General features: G+C 43.5%; 1 protein-coding gene across 1 annotated transcript in view; it reads left to right on the top strand.

Moving 5' to 3' along the window:
• LOC141140314 (uncharacterized) overlaps nt 1-19,432 on the top strand; it is a 63,798-nt gene that overhangs the window by 40,056 nt on the left and 4,310 nt on the right. The window contains exons 5-6 of the mRNA XM_073627354.1: nt 14,397-14,535; nt 17,419-17,555. Coding sequence (XP_073483455.1) covers nt 14,397-14,535; nt 17,419-17,555 — 276 coding nt within the window. The remainder of the gene's footprint in view (nt 1-14,396; nt 14,536-17,418; nt 17,556-19,432) is intronic.

The raw sequence follows: 19,432 nt of genomic DNA, 5'->3' as shown, positions 1-19,432 counted from the left end.
TCAGAACAACAGCAATTGTCTTCAGGTAGCTTCAGGTGCACACTATGAAGAGGACGCACTACACTAACTGCACATACTGCAGTTGCCTGCCTGTGGTACTAATAGGATTAGAAGAACACCACCAATTTTCTTCAGGTAGCTTTAGGTGCACACTGTGCAGAGGACACAGCACACTAATGCCCTGTACAACAAAATCCATCGTTTTTTTCCGACGGATGTTGGCTCAAACTTGTCTTGCATACACACGGCCGCACAAAGTTGTCGGAAAATCCAATCGTTCTGAACGTGCTGACTTAAAACACGTACGTCGGGACTATAAACGGGGCAATAGCCAATAGATTTCGTCTCTTAATTTATTCTGAGCATGCGTGGCACTTTGTCCGTCGGATTTGTCTAAACACGATCGGAATTGAAAGGATCGGATTTTGTTGTCGGAAAATTTTATAGCATGCTCTCAAACTTTGTGTGTCGGAAATTCCGATGGAAAAAGTCCAGTGGAGCCCACACACGGTCGGAATTTCCGACAACAAGCTCCGATCGCACATATTCCATCGGAAAGTCCGACCGTGTGTACAGGGCACACAGTCGGACATTGATCGGACATTCCGACAACAAAATCCATGGATTTTTTCCGATGGATGTTGGCTCAAACTTGTCTTGCATACACACGGTCGCACAAAGTTGTCGGAAAATCCGATTGTTCTGAAAGCTTTGACGTAAAACACGTACTTGGGGACTATAAGTGGGACAGTAGCCAATAGCTTTCGTCTCTTAATTTATTCTGAGCATGCGCGGCAATTTGTGCGTCGTATTTGTGTACACACGATCGGAATTTCCGACAACAGATTTTGTTGTCAGAAAATTTTATAGCAAGCTCTCAAACTTTATGTGGAATTTCCTATGGAAAATGTGTGATGGAGCCTACACGCGGTTGGAATTTCCGACAACAAGGTCCTATCACACATTTTCCATGGGAAAATCCTATCGTGTGTACATGGCATAACTGTGAATACTGCAGCTGCCTGCCTGTGGTATTAATAGGATCAGAACAACAGCAATTGTCTTCAGATAGCTTTAGGTGCACACTGTGCAGGGGACGCACTACACTAACTGTAAACACTGCAGCTGCCTGCCTGTGGTACTAATGGGATCAGAAGAACAGCACCAATTTTCTTCAGGTAGCTTTAGGTACACGTTGTGCAGAGGACACAGTACACTAACTGTAAATACTGCAGCTGCCTGCCTGTGGTATTAATAGGATCAGAACAACAGCAATTGTCTTCAGGTAGCTTTAGGTGCACACTGTGCAAAGGATGCACTACACTAACTGTAAATACTGCAGCTGCCTGCCTGTGGTATTAATAGGATTAGAACAACAGCAATTGTCTTCAGGTAGCTTTAGGTGCACACTGTGCAGAGGACGCACTACACTAACTGTAAATACTGCAGCTGCCTGCCTGTGGTACTAATAGGATCAGAAGAACACCACCAATTTTCTTCAGGTAGCTTTAGGTGCACACTGTGCAGAGGACACAGTACACTAACTGTAAATACTGTAGCTGCCTGCCTGTGGTACTAATAGGATCAGAAGAACACCACCAATTTTCTTCAGGTAGCTGTAAATACTGTAAAAACACCTGCCTGCCTATCAGTAGGAAAAGAATAACAGGAACGGATCTAGCTAAACTGATTACAGTGTATATATATATAAATATATATGAGCCGTGACGCGCCACTCGAATTTGGCGCGAACGGCCCATAACATTCGCAATTCGATGAACGGTCAAACAGGTGATGTTCGAGTCGAGCATGGATTCGACTCGAACTCAAAGCTCATCCCTAGTCTCCATACACTGTGAGCATCAACAGAAACAAACACAGCCCCAAATCCTAGAATGGCAGGACACTCTCCTGCTCCTCTCTTCTCCTCTTCTCTCCCTTCTCCGAGCTATCAGACTGACTTGAGACTGCGCTGTCCACTATTAACCCTTTCTTATGAAGACTGAAAGTTCAGGAAAGCAGCACTAAGAGAAAGCAGGAGCCAGCACCATTAAAAGTTGTAAACGCCAAGCGCTGGGGCTAAGAATTTTAACCAAACTGGCTTATTTTAGTGTGCTCAATGGGTTAGGCCTAAAAATGCTGGGGGTTTAAAACTACTTTAAAGCAACCCTGCCCTTCAACAAAACCACTAAATACAAAATGTGACTGCTGCGGCCAAGCACCACCTACAGTGGTGAAAATAGACTGCACCTACCTACACTTACCCCCTCTTTGCTGTCCTTAGCATCACAACACAGTAACAAACAACATGAGAAATGTAATGAATATAATTGAAGCACAACAGGAAAAAAGTTCAAACAACATAATCAGAGTATCTTGAGGGAAGCTGCCCACGGTTAGACCACAAAGGGTGACCATTTGACGGGAACTTCCTTTACTGGTGGGACGTCCATAGGGTCAAATACTTCTCAGTCTCCAGCTGGTTTGGCAGAACAGTTGCCACTTAGCACACAGGGTCTCAGCAGGTTGTGATGTAAACATCTCTTAATGGGATTGGTATGCTTGATATGATCCTCAAAGGTCTTTGAGAAAATGATATCATCCAAGTAGACTAGCACGGTCTCAAAGCTGAAGACCCCCTGGTATCTATCTATTAAGCATTGAGACATGCTGGGGGCGTTATTCAGCCCAAAGGGCATACGGTTAAATGCAAACAGTCCCAGGGGTGTGACAAAGGCAGTCTTGCCGCAATCTTGATTTCTCACTGGGACTTGCCAGTAGACTATTGACAAGTCAAGGGTGGAGAAGTACTTGGCTTGACCCAATACCATAAGTGATTCCTCTACCCGGGGTAACGGGTAACCATCCCAGTGGGTACAGGCATGTCATTTGTGGAAGTTTATACAAAATGGCAGACTCCCGACTCTCTTTCACACCAAAACCACGGGAGCAGCCCATGGGCTACAACTTGCTCGAATCACTCTGTTCCGCAGCATGTTGCAGAATGAGTCCTTGACTCCCTGGCATGAAACTTGGGGAATAGGACATTATTGCTCCAGAATAGGTGGAGCAACCCCCATATTGATTGGGTAATCAATGGCATCAGTGTAGCCATAGTCTAACAGGATGGTGGCAAAAGCCAGTAGATACTTTTCAAGCACTTTATGAAACAGCCTTTGTTGCGGTAGAGGGTATTCTGGGAAGGGAATGTCCAGCTGTTCCAACAGTAACTTGTATTGTGTCTTGTCCAACAAAGACATGGCTTCTTATAGTGGGGCACAAATGGACTCTACCCAAGGTTGAGCTTCCGGGAACCAGTAATAGGGCACAACGTACAGGTCTGCAAAGGTAGCATGGTTGGGGAGTGAAACCGGGGTTGTCCCCAGGTTGATGAGCTGCACCAGAACTTTTCCTTTTTGGACCCTGGACAAAGTGCGTGTGACTAGCCACTCCCCTGGCACCACTGTGTCCTTGTGGGGTTCCACCAGTATTGTGACCCCTTGAAGCTTCTTATGGGCCTGATTGGAAGAGACCAGACTACCTCTTGGAGGGGTGCAAGGAGTAGCTTTTGTTTATGGTGGGGGGTGTACGGAAAATGCCCACCTGTTCAGGTTGTTTCCTCGCTGTCCTCTGGTGAGCTTCGTAGGCTGTATCATGTTGAACCACACAGCTCACAGACCACAGTCCCCCGCACATCAGTTCTGATGTTCAAACTTGGCCAGCAAGCGGAGCAAGTCCAAGTCTTTTCACCACATTCATGCCCAGAACAATAGTCACTGCTGAGCTTACTGGACGGCGAGTCACCACTACCGCTTTTTGGTCCACGACTCGATCGTCAATCTGGATCCTCACCCAAGCGACACCTTCTACCAGAATGGGCAAATTGTTTGCCACCTTAAGGCATAGCCAGCAGGGATCCAATTGGTCTCTTGCCCCAAACTGCTGGGTGTAAAAGTCATATTCCATGACAGTGACCTTGGAACTTGTGTCGGTCAGGCATGGGACCTCTTGTCCATTCATGAGGGCAGCCACCACCGGACCTGGCGCAACCCTAGACTCTGGTTTGCTGGGAACTTGTGTTGACTGTCTTGAGGGGGGCCCCGGGAGCCACAAGTTTAACAGTGGTCTGCATGAGTTTTTGAATTTAGGCTCGCCACAGTTCTTTCTTACATGTCCAAAATAGCCACCATCTCTGTGATCAGCTAGGTGAGAACCTTATACAGGTGTGCAGTACTTTCAAGTCTCTCCTCCCACTCAGCCATGGGAATCAGAGGCAGAGCCAATCCTAGTGGTGCCATGATGGTACCTGCTCCTGCGTTCACACCCGCTGAAAAAAGGGACATATACTGCTGACTATGCCAAGTGTGGGAAGGTGCAGCATGGTGCGGCAGCAGCAAACCCTCAGAGTCCAGTTGCAAAGAACAGAGTTGCTATAAATGTAAAATTTAAGCAGTTTACAACAAGCCCGACAGGAAGGCGCCTGACCAGTAACACTAACAGAATACAACACTGATGTGTAGGAGAGCAAGTTGCGGTTGTGTCAACAGCGTCTATCTTGAGGAGCAGAATGCAGCCTGGCCGATCCGTACCCAAAGGGGGAGGTTCCGGGAAGGTTGGCATGTCCTTCTCCTTACCTACTCATCTGGAGCTTCTCCCTGCCGCTAATCACTGTCCCTGTCTGACAAGTGACCTTTCCTTACACTAGCCACATGCGAAATGCATGCCAAGCCTGGGAGCCAGGGCCTTAATCAGGCTCTGCCTGACCCAATATGGCTGCCAGAGTCACATGGAGCAGCAACATCTAATTGGATAGCTTCCCCAGGAATGCATAGAGGAGCAATGTTCCTCTTGACTCCTCCAACTCCAATGCCACTGCAGCCTATTGCCATCTACAGTGTAGAAAATAGACTGCACCTGCCTACATGTCCTCTACTGGAGAACAGGTGTGACCGGTCACAGCCAGCACCTACACGCCTCCATCCTTGTATATGTAATATATCAAACAAAGAGAGAAGAGGATTGGTGGGACTTTACATGAGGCGTGTCTGTGTATTTAATAATGAGGATAAAAGGTATACATTCTGTAATGAAGTTCAATATTGGTGTGATGTGATGCAGTGGCCCCGCAAAATGATGCAAAGCCAAATGATGCAAAGCCATGATGCATCACCACTGACAATGTTGGTATTCATGATAATGGTGATAATAATGATAATAATAATATTCATAATAATAATAATAATAATAATAATAATAAAAAAATAAATGATAATAACATTAACACTAGCTTCATACACAGAATCCCTTCCACCTGCTTTGGTGAATGACAGTGCTTTTCTCCAGAGTGTTCCTACTGACAGATATGAGTGCCATCATGCATAAAGTCCATCTTCTTGCTAGCAGTATAGGCAGACAGCCATGGTAGGGAAGAGGACAGACTGTCCGACGCGGCTCAGCAACCACAGCACTATTGGAATGGGACCAAGTGCTCCACGTACTAGGTCAGGGGTAGGCAACCTTTGAGAAATGGTGATCTACCTGGACAACATTGAAGAGATCTAAGATAACTGGGGTGCAGCGCCGCCCCCTTTAAAAAAAAACAAATTAACTTAAAGATGGCATGAAGAAAACCTAGAAAAATCTACTAGAACTAATGTCACTGTAAAAATTTCAACTTAGCCTAACTTAAAATTTAGCTTCAGTGAGAATTTCGGCATTCACTTTTATTCACATTTTTTTTTTCATGCCTGGGGACCAAATGGGGGAGGGGAATTGGGACTTTAAATGAAATGGCGCCGGGTAAGGTCGCACGTTTCCATCCCTATGACTACAATACATAAAACCCACAGGCTGCAGCAAGCGAGTGAGGAAAAAGGGGGGGTTTGGGACTTTGAATGAAGCCAATGGTTTGCAAGCCGACACATAACGGTGGATCAAATAAACTACTGACCTCTGTATGCTGCCCAACATCCTACTGACTTCTACGCTGCCTGATATCCTACTGACCTCTACGCTGTCCAACATCCTACTGACCTCTGTACACTGCCCTACCTGCTACTGAGCCCTGGACACTGCCCTATCTACTACTTACACTGGGCAGAAATCAGAGCAGACAGCCAGGCCTGAAACTAGTCAAGAAAATCAGCCTGCAGTACCAGATGTTCTGCTTTCATATTGAACTTCGGCATCAGACTTGTGGGCGTGACCAACTCCCCAGGCATGAAACCCACAGGCTGCAGCGAGCGAGTGAGGAAAAAGGGGGGGTTTAGGACTTTGAATGAAGCCAATGGTTTGCAAGCCGACACATAACGGTGGATCAAATAAATTTTATTTCATATTCATACACACAATGGTATCAAAACAATGTCAAAATAAACATTTGGTAAAATGTTAGCATTGATAACCACAGATCAACGTAAGGATCATTAGCATTGTTATCAAAGGTATAACTGGTAACAGAAGTGATAACATGAGTATGAGCCATATTACTAGATAAAAACAGGGATCACCAGATGTCAGGAAAAATAGATACTTAAAACAAGGTAATGTCTGCCTGATATCTGGCCTCGAATTCCTGTTGAAAGGTAATAGCCTGTATAACATGGGTTGAGACAATGAAGGGGAACTGGTAGCTCGACGCGTTTCGTGGTTCGCGACCACTCATCAGGAGCAGACATGTCATATTTCTGGAATTTAAAGTGATATCATGAGTCAAAAGGTGGGTACATGAGGGCTGATAATCCCCCAAACAGTAGAGGTACTCACAATAGGCATGGGTTGACGGTGAGTGGCCAGGTACGGCAAGCCGTCCAGAACTAATGCCAACCGGGAGCTGAGGCAGGCATCCCCGCCGCGGCGACCAAAAACAGGCACCCCCCCGGGAGGCGATGAGGAGCCACGAGGCACCCTAAAGATAAAAGTGGCAGATGAGTCAAGGTGCAAGGGAGGAGACTGTCATATGACATGTCTGCTCCTGATGAGTGGTCGCGAACCACGAAACGCGTCGAGCTACCAGTTCCCCTTCATTGTCTTAACCCATGTTATACAGGCTATTACCTTTCAACAGGAATTCAAGGCCAGATATCAGGCAGACATTACCTTGTTTTAAGTATCTATTTTTCCTGACACCTGGTGATCCCTGTTTTTATCTAGTAATATGGCTCATACTCATGTTATCACTTCTGTTACCAGTTATACCTTTGATAACAATGCTAATGATCCTTACATTGATCTGTGGTTATCAATGCTAACATTTTACCAAATGTTTATTTTGACATTGTTTTGATACCATTGTGTGTATGAATATGAAATAAAATTTATTTGATCCACCGTTATGTGTCGGCTTGCAAACCATTGGCTTCATTCAAAGTCCCAAACCCCCCCTTTTTCCTCACTCGCTCGCTGCAGCCTGTGGGTTTCATGCCTGGGGAGTTGGTCACGCCCACAAGTCTGATGCCGAAGTTCAATATGAAAGCAGAACATCTGGTACTGCAGGCTGATTTTCTTGACTAGTTTCAGGCCTGGCTGTCTGCTCTGATTTCTGCCCAGTGTAAGTAGTAGATAGGGCAGTGTCCAGGGCTCAGTAGCAGGTAGGGCAGTGTACAGAGGTCAGTAGGATGTTGGACAGCGTAGAGGTCAGTAGGATATCAGGCAGCGTAGAAGTCAGTAGGATGTTGGGCAGCATACAGAGGTCAGTAGTAGGTAGGGCAGTGTACAGAGGTCAGTAGTAGGTAGAGTAATGTACAAAGGGCAGTAGTATGTAGAGCAGCGTACAGAGGTCAGTAGTAGGTAGAGCAGCATACAGAGGTCAGTATAATGTAGGGCAGCATACAGAGGTCACTAGCATATAGGGCAGCTTACAGAGGTCCCCACCATATAGGGCAGTGTACAGACGTCATTAGTATGTAGTGCTGGGTTCAGGAGGGCAAGGTATGGGGGGATCAGAAGGGTACGGTACAGGGGGGGGTCAGGAGGGCATTCTGCAGGGGGGCGGGGGTCAGGAGGGCATTGTGCAGGGGGGGTCAGGAGGGCACGGTACTGGGGGGTCAGGAGAGTATGGTACTGGAAGGTCAGGGGGTTATGGTACTGGAAGGTCAGGAGGGTATAGTACTGGGATATTAGGAGGGCACAGTACAGGGGGATCAGGATGGCAGGGTGTCTAGAGGGCATGGTACTGGGGGGGGCAGAAGGGTATGGTATTGGGGGATCAGGAGGGCTGGGGTGTCAGGATTGCATGGTGCTGGGGGTCAGGAGGGTATGGTATTTGGGGGGGGCATAAGAGAATGGTACTGTGGTGTCAGGAGGGCATGGTGATGGAGCATCAGGAGGGCACAAAATGAAACTAGTCAAGAAAGTGACGCAGGGAAGGTGCAGTGGCGAATCTACATGTCCTGGCGCTGATCCCTGCTGGCAATCCTCTCCCACCTTTCTGCCTGGTATCACCCACAAGCCCCATGGATCCAGGAGGAGGGCTGGTGGGGATGAGCGCGGAAGAGGAAGAGCTTGGGTGACTTTGGAGAAGAGCCCAAACTCTCCTGAGCTATTCCAGAGGTGGGGTCTGCTTCTGCATCCTATGATTGGGTGAGCATCCCCTTGTGCCACTCCAGAGCTCTCAGGAGAAGACCGGGTCAGCAACACTGGGTTGTTTTTGCTCGCTACCCATCACCTGTCGACAGTTGATGGGTAGCTCGCCATCGATGGGTTGCCACCCCCCGTAACTAGGTCCATTGGAGAATTCAAAAATTGATTTTCATTTGCAGTGATACTTCTTCTTCTTTAAACTGTATGGAAACGGATTCAACTTTGGAAATTATACAAAATGAAACTCCTTTTGATTACTGTTTGCATCTTCGATGCAGATGTCTGAGAAAAGCAGGAGATTAGAATTTTGTGAATGTTTTGTACACAGACTAGCTGAAAAGGGGAAATGCAGTAAATGAGGAAGTCAGGATAGCTATACAACAGTAAAAGGAGAGGAACAGAACAGAAGCACAATCGCTTACAGTCTAATATTGGATTACTGCTATTGCTGCAGTTGAGCAGCAGTCTCTCTGCAGAGGTCCAACATGCTCCCTTTGAGTCAGAGCTAGATCTCCCTGTTGATTGAGAAGCTATAGGACTGATGCAGCAGGGGACATGCCGAACCTCTGCAGAGGGAACTCTGCTGCTCTTGCTTTCAAAAGAAAACAAACTGTAAGACTTTGCACAGCTTTTGTTTTGATGCAAGTTTTATGTTTAGCTGATTAAGACTAAAAGTTGCTTTAAGCAAAACATTTAGTAAGCTCTCTTTCATGCTAGCTTTGCTCTCTGAAAAGCTCTCTGAAAAGCTCTCTGAATAGTATTTAACAAGAGGCTTTATATTGCCTCCCCACCTCCTTCTTTAACCCCTTGAAGCCCACACTAGCTTGGCGCCACTGTGTGCATTGGCCCTTTCAGAACAGCCCCATTCATTTGAATAGGTCACATTCAACGGAAAGTAGCATCTGCTGAAAGTGACAGGGGATATAATTCCTGCAGTAGCATGTGTACACCCCATGCTGCTGCCTCTGCAGCTAAAGGGGGTAGTGGTTGGGGGGATGCAGTAAAAGTGCAGCTCAACCTCCAGGGTTTTACCACTCCGCAACCACTAATGTGAATGAGTTCTAAGGGTTCACATATACTTTAACAGATCAGTTAGTAATGCAGTCCCATCACTCATTTGAACAGCATGCCCCAGTGTATGCCTTTTGGGTAGGCTGGGCTTCTTCAAGAAACCCTGGCAGCTAAGAAGTGCAAGAAGAGGTGCTAGGAAGTGCAATAACATTTTTTCCATATTCCACATACTGTTTATTAATACTGACACAAGCAAGAAAGAAGGCCCCGATACTGTGCTTAGGAGCACATTGTTTTTGTTTTTTTTTTACAGCCCAAGGAAAACAGACAGGTTAGCAACACTACTTGCAAAATGTATTACTTTAATGCCCTGATTTACAATATTACATTATCAGAAAGGTGAGGCTACATTTTACTAAGCCATGGCAGCCAATAAAATGTCATCTTTATCTTGACTGCAGTAACCCAAAATGTAATTTTTGAGTTACTGAACTTCCCTAAAATGAATAAGCAATGTTTGCACATTAGTTCAGTGACCAGCAGAGGGAGCCTAAGCCTATATGTTAAAATATGTTTGCTATATACCTTTTATCGCTTTTCTTTCACCCTATCTTAGCTAATGGTGAGAGATCTTTCATTATATAGAGTAGTGCCGTCCTACTCTTCACATATTGACCAAAAAGCCATGATAACTTAGATAGCAGGAGTAGCAGGATTCCTATTGATAGGTAAGCTGAAGATAATTGAAATGCGGAAGTAAAGTAAATGTGAGTCTCCAAAATTTCAGATCGTTAAAACCGACATACAAATATAACATCTCAAACAGATCCCATTTTTTTAAAAATTTGTATAGGAAATAAAAATGATAAACATGTTTCATTATGCAAATACACATCTCCCTGTGTTTACTTGCCTACATACTATATGATGGTTAGCATAGGCAAATATGTATATGTAGGTGGAGGGAAACCAGGTGGCAGAGATTTAAAGGGAACAGGCAAAAAAAACTTCTCCATTTAGCTATTTTATGCAGAGTAATCAGCAGTTACAATAATGCAATTTTCTTCCTCCAAAGTTCAGTTCTATACAACAGGACACTTATGTATACCATTCTTAACCTCTTCCCGCCGGCCATACACATATATGCGGCCTCTTGGCTTGCTGGCTTTAACACAGACAGGATGCATATATGCATCTCTTATGTAAACATTTCTGTGCTGAAAGCGCATGCCCTGCCTGCTCCCAGCACAGTTACCCGCGGGTACCGGAAAGCCCCCGATGCCTGCTTGTGATCAGGAGCTTTCCAATCATGGGACTGCTGTGACAGCCAATCACATCTGTCACATGATCTGAATGCCTGCCTCCGTCTCTGGGCATTTAGAACCTCTTAAAGGGTCGGGAGGCAGGTGTGGCAAAGGGTTATAGTAGAGCTAAGGGAAAAACCTCTGTCAAAGTGTCCCATTTGGGGGATTTCCCTTCACTTCCTGTTCAAAAGGCAAAACAGGAAGTGAGAGGAAATCCATCCAAAGTGAGGGAATTCCTGGTTGTCACCAGGGTCATCAGAACTACTGAACCCATTGGAAGATTTCCCCTCTATCCCTGTTCTAGGATGAACCTGAAATTCAGCTTTTTCTTTCACTTTCATTTATAACAGTAAACAGGACAAATAGAGAGGGTGAATCTTCCTAATGGAAGCAAAGACAGCATTAAAACCTGACCATTGTTCTAATCCCTCTGCATGCTATCCAAAACAAAAAATAAGTTTTGCCGTTGTACTTTAGGCAGAATCGTAATGCAGGGCTTACATACAGGGGGATGCTCAAGACATGTTTTCTTAACCAGTTCCCACCTGGCCTATAGACAAATGACGGCTGGGCGGGATATTCACATTTCCGGGAGCGATCTGTTACCCGCTGTGTTAGCTGTTGGCTACAGCTAATCACATGGTACAGATGGACTGTGATTGGTCACTGCTGGTACCATGTCATCGCTGTGACCAATCACAGCAGATCACATGACAATTGTACACATTTTATTTTCTAAAGGCAAATCCACTTTGCACTACAAGTGTGTCTGCTTGCAATGATTCAACATTTGTGATGTTGAATCATTGCAAGCAGACATATTTTTGCTCATCTAGAAACATGGAAGTAGTTTTGAATCTACTTCCGGTGTCACCTTTTCTTTATAAGCCTTTGGCTGGCGTTGCAGGATAGTCTCCATTTCCCAGTAGACGACAGTTATGTGGTAATGCGTCGGATCGGAGAGTACTTGCAACGCTATTCTATCTAGTCGGCAAACTGACACCGCCACTAGAGATATCATTCATGCTGGAATTTTTTTAACCTTTATGTAAGTTCATCTATTTTATTTTTTAAAAATAAAATTGGCTTTTTTACACTATGAGGCTTTTCCCTTTTCATTTATGATCTTTGAACACATGGAGCTCATGCCTGCAAGTGTATCAAGACACGCTGTTTGAAATCTCCGCACCTGTGATCATTCCGGCATAAGCTTCCTTGATCTCTGTAATAAGGATCCATCAGATCTGCTCTCTATTCTTGTGGATGAAACACTTTGCCGTTTTTCTTGAACGCTGGTAGCCACGGAGTCGAATACCATTTTCACTTGTCACACCCTTTATTAAGTGTATGGATTTTCTGATGGACTTGAACTTTTTCAGTGTAACCTAATTTTTTTAGACACTGGAATTTTTTGCAATTTTTTGCACATTGACATTTTGATTAATGCATTTGTTATGACACCTGTTATTTGCATCACTAAGTTGCTATCATATTGTTCACACACACACTTTATGTTTGAACACTTAGGTAGATATTTTGTTTATTCAATTTATTTTATTCATTACCACATCAGATTTGAGTTGCAGCAGTTCCATACCAGACTAGCGCAGATATATTTTTACTTATACTGCTTAAACATAGTCAACATTTGTTAATGTTCTCTATAACATAGCAAATATTTGCTTTGTAAAGCTGAAGTTTAGCTAAAGTAAAAAAAAAAAAAAATCCACACAGCTTTAGTCATGTCACTTGCCTGTAATGAAGTATGTCCCACACTGTAAATAGCACCAAAGCCTGCGCTAAGGTGAGATACTCTTCGTGACGGTCCTGTCTCCCTGGGAACCAAAAAAGGATAGAGCTTCCACCATGCACCACCGAATGGGACCACCTAGGATCATCAACAACTGTGATTGCAAATGGATGCACAATGGCTTTGCTGCCCTCAGTACAGGGACACCAAACGAAAATTGAAAAATTGCAAGAAGGCCTAGTGCATTTTCGTAAAAAACTTTATTAAATCGTAGTAAAACACTCTATTTTGCTCACAAAGAGAATGTTCACAGGCAAAAACACAAAGCACCACCAGACCTGTGTCCGTCAAATGGATTTAGAGGAAGAGGGCAAGTCCCTCGAAACCCATCAGCTGCACCTATTTGACACTCGTCTGGTGGTGCTTTGTGTTTATGCCTGTGAATATTCTCTCTTTCTGAGTATAATGGAGTGTTTTACTATTATTTATTAAAGTTTTTTGTGATAATGCACTAGGCTGGTGTGCCTTCGATTTTTCAATGTCCCACATTGTGCTGGATCCTGGCTCTGAACGTCTGGTGCTGCAATGGTTAACAGCTTCAAGCAGAACAGCAGTACAGATAGGGGTGCCACCTCATCCCTTTAAACCCGAACACATATGAATTACACAGGTTCTGAGGCTAATTTAATGCAGATAAGGCACAGAGTGAGTTTCATTACCACCTTAATCAGCCACAGAACCTGTGTAATTCATATGTGTTTGGTTTTAAAAGGATGAGGTGGCAACCCTAAGTACAGATGGTCCAAAGAAGACATGACCAGTCCTGTAACATGATCTATGAATGAAGGAGAGTCTGTACAGTCAAAGGGTTTCCTCTACTATTCACAGATCATGTTACAAGCTGTTAATCTATGAAAGAACTTTTATCGTTGGAGAAAAAGGGAGGAGGGGGCATGCCGTGTTGGATCATCTGTATTGCTGTTCTGCCTAAAGACCTGAAGCTGTTACCCTTACAATGCTGGAAGTTCAGAGGCTGGAGGAGGATGGGGCATTTCTCCAGGATCCAATGGGAACATTATTCATTACAGATAAGCGACTTTTTTATCTAAACTTAAGCTTAACGCTAGGTTCAACCACCTGCAGCTAAATTGCGCTGCTCTTAGGAGATGCTTGGGGCTGCCATTAATTCTGAATGGCATCCCCAGGCATCTCAGCACGCAGGTGTGGGGTGCAGGTGTGTTTGTGGGTGTGGGAACCGCAGGGAAATCGCATGGTCAAAAAGACCATGCAATTTCCCTGCGACCACATTTTTGAAAAGGTGCTTGCACTTTTTTTTCCAGAAACACAGGCACAGGAGCCTATTCATTTGAATGGGCTTCAATGCCTGCACAAACGCAGGCTGCAAAAACCTCCTCTATGCACCCCTCTGATTTATTTTAAAACTAGGGACATTGCTACTAGGGGGAGCTCACTCACCTTCCTGCACATTGTTCAACGGTCACTGATGCTCCCAAATTGGACAGGAGTGTACAACTTGGTTACCGTTTAGCTCAGAAGTCAAATACTAAAGGCAAATTGAAACTTAATCACACAGAGAAGGGTTTCTGGTGAATAGAGGTTAATATGACACATCTGGTACCTAATGTTATTAAGAAGGAAAGAGGTACATTGGTATTTGGTTCAAAACAAGATGGCTGGCAGCTATTTTTATATTCTGGTACATTATTAACATTATGTATCATTTCTTCTAGTTGCTGTTTACTGAGGTCACACATCAGAATGTATGGAAAACAACACACCTAGCACCTGACCATTACTGCATCAGTGTACAGATGAAGTTTGAGGAAAGAACAAGTAATCTAAGTCCAAAAGTGTGTGTGAACCTGAATGGTAAATACAGTCAATTTTTATGTCTGGGTCATAGAATATGTATGACATCTGGAAGATTGCTGATGTTTTCTTTTATTGCAAAGGGTCAAGTGACATTGTTTTTTAAAGCTCTTCTTTACTAAAATAGCTTAGTCTGATTTCAAAGCACACTGTCAGCCTCTCATGGAGGCTCAACATTACACACGTGTTTGTCTGTTTATTGAGGGCAGTCTGCATGCAGATAAAGCCTACCTAGGAATGGCCACTCCTCCAGACTGACATCCACCCATTAAGAAAATGTGATAATTGCATAACTCCTCCCAAGGGCCAGCCCACTATTTGCATCAGGGCTGAAGGCTCTTAAAGCAGAGTTCCAGTCATAAAACAAATTTTATATTATTGAGCTGCATTCAATACAAAGAACATTACCTTTGGGAAAATTTTTTTTTTTTTACTCACCTTTTCAGGTCTGTTGCTGGGGGGTCCCTCATAATCTGCCTCTTCCTCTCCAAGGTGCCTGACGTCATTTCCCTCAGCGCCCATGCTCGCTAGTGCTCCTGGGGGATGCTTTTCATCATTTCCCAGGAGTCACTGGGCAGCAGCGAGGGCTTCGTTGCCATCACAACGGGGGCGGCACTTCCGACGACGACGCTCGTTGTGATGGCAACATCAGAAGTGTACAGCGCTGCGCCGTACATACTGCGCATGTGTGAGAATGGGCAGTGCATGCTGGTCGCTCAGCTGCACCAGAGCCCGGAAGATGGTGCTTGTGGGCTTCACATGCCCACAAGCACTATGGAAACTGCCTGGAAAGAGGAATATAAGATATATTCCTCTACGAAATTGACAATCGAGGGCCAATTCAGCACAGAAACATGAGTGCTATAAATAAGCATTTCAAACAAAAGATATTCATCCTAAAAAAAAAAAAAATTTTAACAGTGGGAACTCCGCTTTAAGAGGAGTACTGAGGCAGGGTACTGTGATGTTTCAGAAAGCTATGTGCAACACTCTACAGGCCCCTCCCACCAGTCATAATCTGCCTGCATTGCATAGAGAAGCACGAGATCCAGTGATAATATCACTGGGTCTAAAATAAAGTTTATAATGGGAATGGAAAGTTTTTTTCCAAAAAAATCATTAAGAAGAGGGAAGAGAGGAATCAGAAAGGGAAAATATAAACAAAATATAAACAGATTAGACTTCAGTTTTAAGATTAACAGCATATCTGGAAACACAAGCCCGATCATAAATTTTCAACTTGAAATACTTGTGTATTTCAGTGTATAATTCACTGGGACCCATTCAGACTGGCCCGATGAGTAACGTTACCCCACACATTTTAATGTACAGTCTTTCAATCATTACCTGTATTGTGTTAAGGAAGCCTATTTACTGTATATTGAATGCACCACAGCAAAAATATGTATGAATATGCACTATGTTATTTCAATGTAACACTTATGCCCCGTACACACAGTCGGATTTTCCGACGGAAAATGTGTGATAGGACCTTGTTGTCGGAAATTCCGACCGTGTGTGGGCTCCATCACACATTTTCCATCAGATTTTCCGACACACAAAGTTTGAGAGCAGGCTATAAAATTTTCCGACAACAAAATCCGTTGTCGGAATTTCCGATCGTGTGTACACAAATCCGACGCACAAAGTGCCACGCATGCTCAAAATAAATAAAGAGATGAAAGCTATTGGCTACTGCCCCGTTTAGAGTCCCGACATACGTGTTTTACATCACCGCGTTCAGAACGATCGGATTTTCCGACAACTTTGTGTGACCGTGTGTATGCAAGACAAGTTTGAGCCAACATCCGTCGGAAAAAATCCTAGGATTTTGTTGTCGGAATGTCCGATCAATGTCCGACCGTGTGTACGGGGCATTAGGGGTTTATTTTCTTGCAGTGCGCAGTGGATTTGCTTTAGCAAATCAACCCCTTAGTGTCGAGGTGTGTTGCAGTACACAGTAAAATGCATGTTACCGAAATGCAATATTCTGGGTGGGGTACAAAATCTCTCAAGATTCCATCCAAAATAACACTGTACTCATGAGTGTTTTTACTGTGCTGTCTATGCATTCATTTTTCTAATTTGTTGCTTCTAAAGTTCATTATACACTCATATCTGCACAGTTTCCAACAACACTTAAGCCTCATACACACGATCGGATTTTCTGCAGATAAAGCGCCAGACTTTTGTCTGAAGGGCGTGTGCCGTGAACTTGTCTTGCATACAAACAGCACATAATTGTCAGCCAACAAACACAAACGTAGTGACGTACTACGAGGAATTTCAGCTCTTGAGCGCCACCCTTTGGGCACCTTCTGCTAATGTCGTGTTTGGTGAGCATTGATTCCGAGTATGCGTGTTTGTACTTTGGACTTTTGTGTGATAGACTTGTGTACGGACGATAGGAAAATCTGACAACAGACCGCTGTCCGTCGAAAAATTTACTAGCTTGCTATCCAACATTTGTCGGCGGAAAATTGGCCAACAATTGTCTGATGGAGCGTACTAACGGTCGGATTTTAGGCCAACAGTCTGTCATCACACAATTCCCGGACGAAAATCCAACCGTGTGTACGGGGTTAAACACTATAGTAACCTCGGCACATAGAATAGTTCAAAACGTATTCAATAAAAAAAAATTATGGTCATTGTAAGCCTGCACAACAGAAGAAAAATCAGTGATAATATATTCTAAAAATGCTAAATTTTTCTAATATTAATGTAAGTAATTTTTTTTTTAAAATGTTAACTTATTCAGGTGTTTAAATTTTATGATATCCTCTTGTTTTTTCCTTTAACATCAAAAGATGCAAAACTGTATTGAAAACTAGTACCAATAATTATATAAACACTTTTGCTGTAATATTATCTATTCTACAGACCTGGCACCCAAGGAAGTCATTTTGGGATCTACTGTTGCCATATGTGTTTGTTTGATAACACTTGTGATTCTGGCAGTTTACCTTATTGTGTATCGGCACATGTTACATCCCAAATTACATCTTCCATCAAATCTGGTAAGCTGCATGTATATTTAGACAAAAAATAGAAGGTTTTGGTCTGCACAACAATTACTTTACACATTATATAGCAAATGTGTGATTATTTGCAAATACAATCCTGGCAGATAGAATGTGTTAGTAGATGTGGCCAACATCCCTAATCGAATACACAATAACACTATACATTCCCCATGGGACTTTTTAGGGCCAAAATGTGTAAACCAAAATCATCAAAATGAAAGATATTACAATTTATATTTACAATGTTCATTAAAAGATACAAAGTGCATAACGGCTCATATACTAATCAATGCATTGGGGGTTATTTACGAAAGGCAAATCCACTTTGCACTTCAAGTGCAAACTACAAGTGCAAAGTGCACTTGAAATTGCACTGAAAGTGCACTTGGAAGTGCAGTTGCTGTAGATCCAAGGGGGACATGCAAGGAAAATAAAAAAACAGCATTTTAGCTCGCACATGATTGGATAATAAAATCAGCAAGTCTTCCCCTCATTTCAGATCTACCCCTCAGATTTACAGTGACTGCACTTCCAAGTGCACTTTTGGTGCAATTTCAAGTGGACTTTGCACTTGTAGTTTGCATTTGTAGTGCAAAGTGGAGTTGCCTTTCGTAAATAACCCCCATTATGTTGTCATAGAATACCCCAAAAGTCCCTAATCAGGGAATTATTATAGTATTTCCACAGTGCTTGGAATATCCGCACTGGTTCCTGAATAAGGGGTCAGTCCTTGTACAGGGACCAGTGCAGATATGCCAAGCACTATGGAAATACTCTATTTATTCCCCAATCAGGGACTTTTTTGGTCTTCTATGACATATCGGGGTTGATTTACTAGGATGAAATAGACTGTGCACTTTGCAAGTGCAGTTGCTCCAGAGCTTAGTAAATGAGGTGAAGCTTCACTTTGCAAAGAATACCCAATCACGTGCATGACAAATAAAAAAAACAGCATTTTTGCTTGCACATGATTGGATGATGGAATTCAGCAGAGCTTACCCTCATTTATGAAGCTCTGAAGAAACTGCACTATTGCATTGTTGAGTACACCAGTCGTTACATATTTTACATCTATTAACAAACAGTGTAAATAAAGATTGTTGTATTTTTAATTTTGATGATTTTGGTTTACACATTTTGGCCCTAAACGTCCCTTGGGAAATGTATAGTGCCATTAAGGGTAATGACATTACTGTTCTCAAAATGCAATTTTTTACATTTTTTTTTTTTAACTTTTTTATGTTTAAGTTGTCACAGCTTTTCAAATAAAGACAAACATTTTTCAGGATATTTCATGTATATTCTCACAGTGAAGCTTATTGCTTTCTACTGCATACTTTCTCAAGCAAACCTGATTGTCCAACAAGTGTACCTGGTAGTGTGGGTTGGTATATCAATGCTAGGCATGTAGCTGGTCTGGGTAGTAGGCTTCTCTGGGTGGCTGCATATATTACATTCTTTGTGGCAAGGAGGCAACATATCCCTTCCTAGCTGCCTGCCAACTGTCCTCTGATTGTCAAGTTCATTGAACTTCAAACTGAATTCCAGGCAGATATAAAAGATACTAAAGAATGCAGCTTGTGTTCAATAAAATGTTCCTTGAGCCCAGGTTCACACTGACTGCGGGAATGAAATTATGTGAGTTCAGTTGAACTTGCACAATTTCATTCTTGCATGTCAGTCCTGACTTCGGGGGAGATTTCAGAGACATCTGTGCGGGTTTCTGCACAGATGTCAATGGAAATCGCACCCCAAAATCGCCAAAAGTAGTACAGAAATTACTTTGGGGAACCGGTGCGGGGCCGATTTGGACACTGCCATTGCCGGACATGCCAAATCGCATCATTGTGAACCAGGGCTTAAATGTATTT

The sequence above is a fragment of the Aquarana catesbeiana genome, linkage group LG04, assembly GCF_042186555.1.
Source record: "Aquarana catesbeiana isolate 2022-GZ linkage group LG04, ASM4218655v1, whole genome shotgun sequence".
NCBI lineage: Eukaryota > Metazoa > Chordata > Amphibia > Anura > Ranidae > Aquarana > Aquarana catesbeiana.
This window is presented reverse-complemented; position numbering and strand designations above follow the sequence as displayed.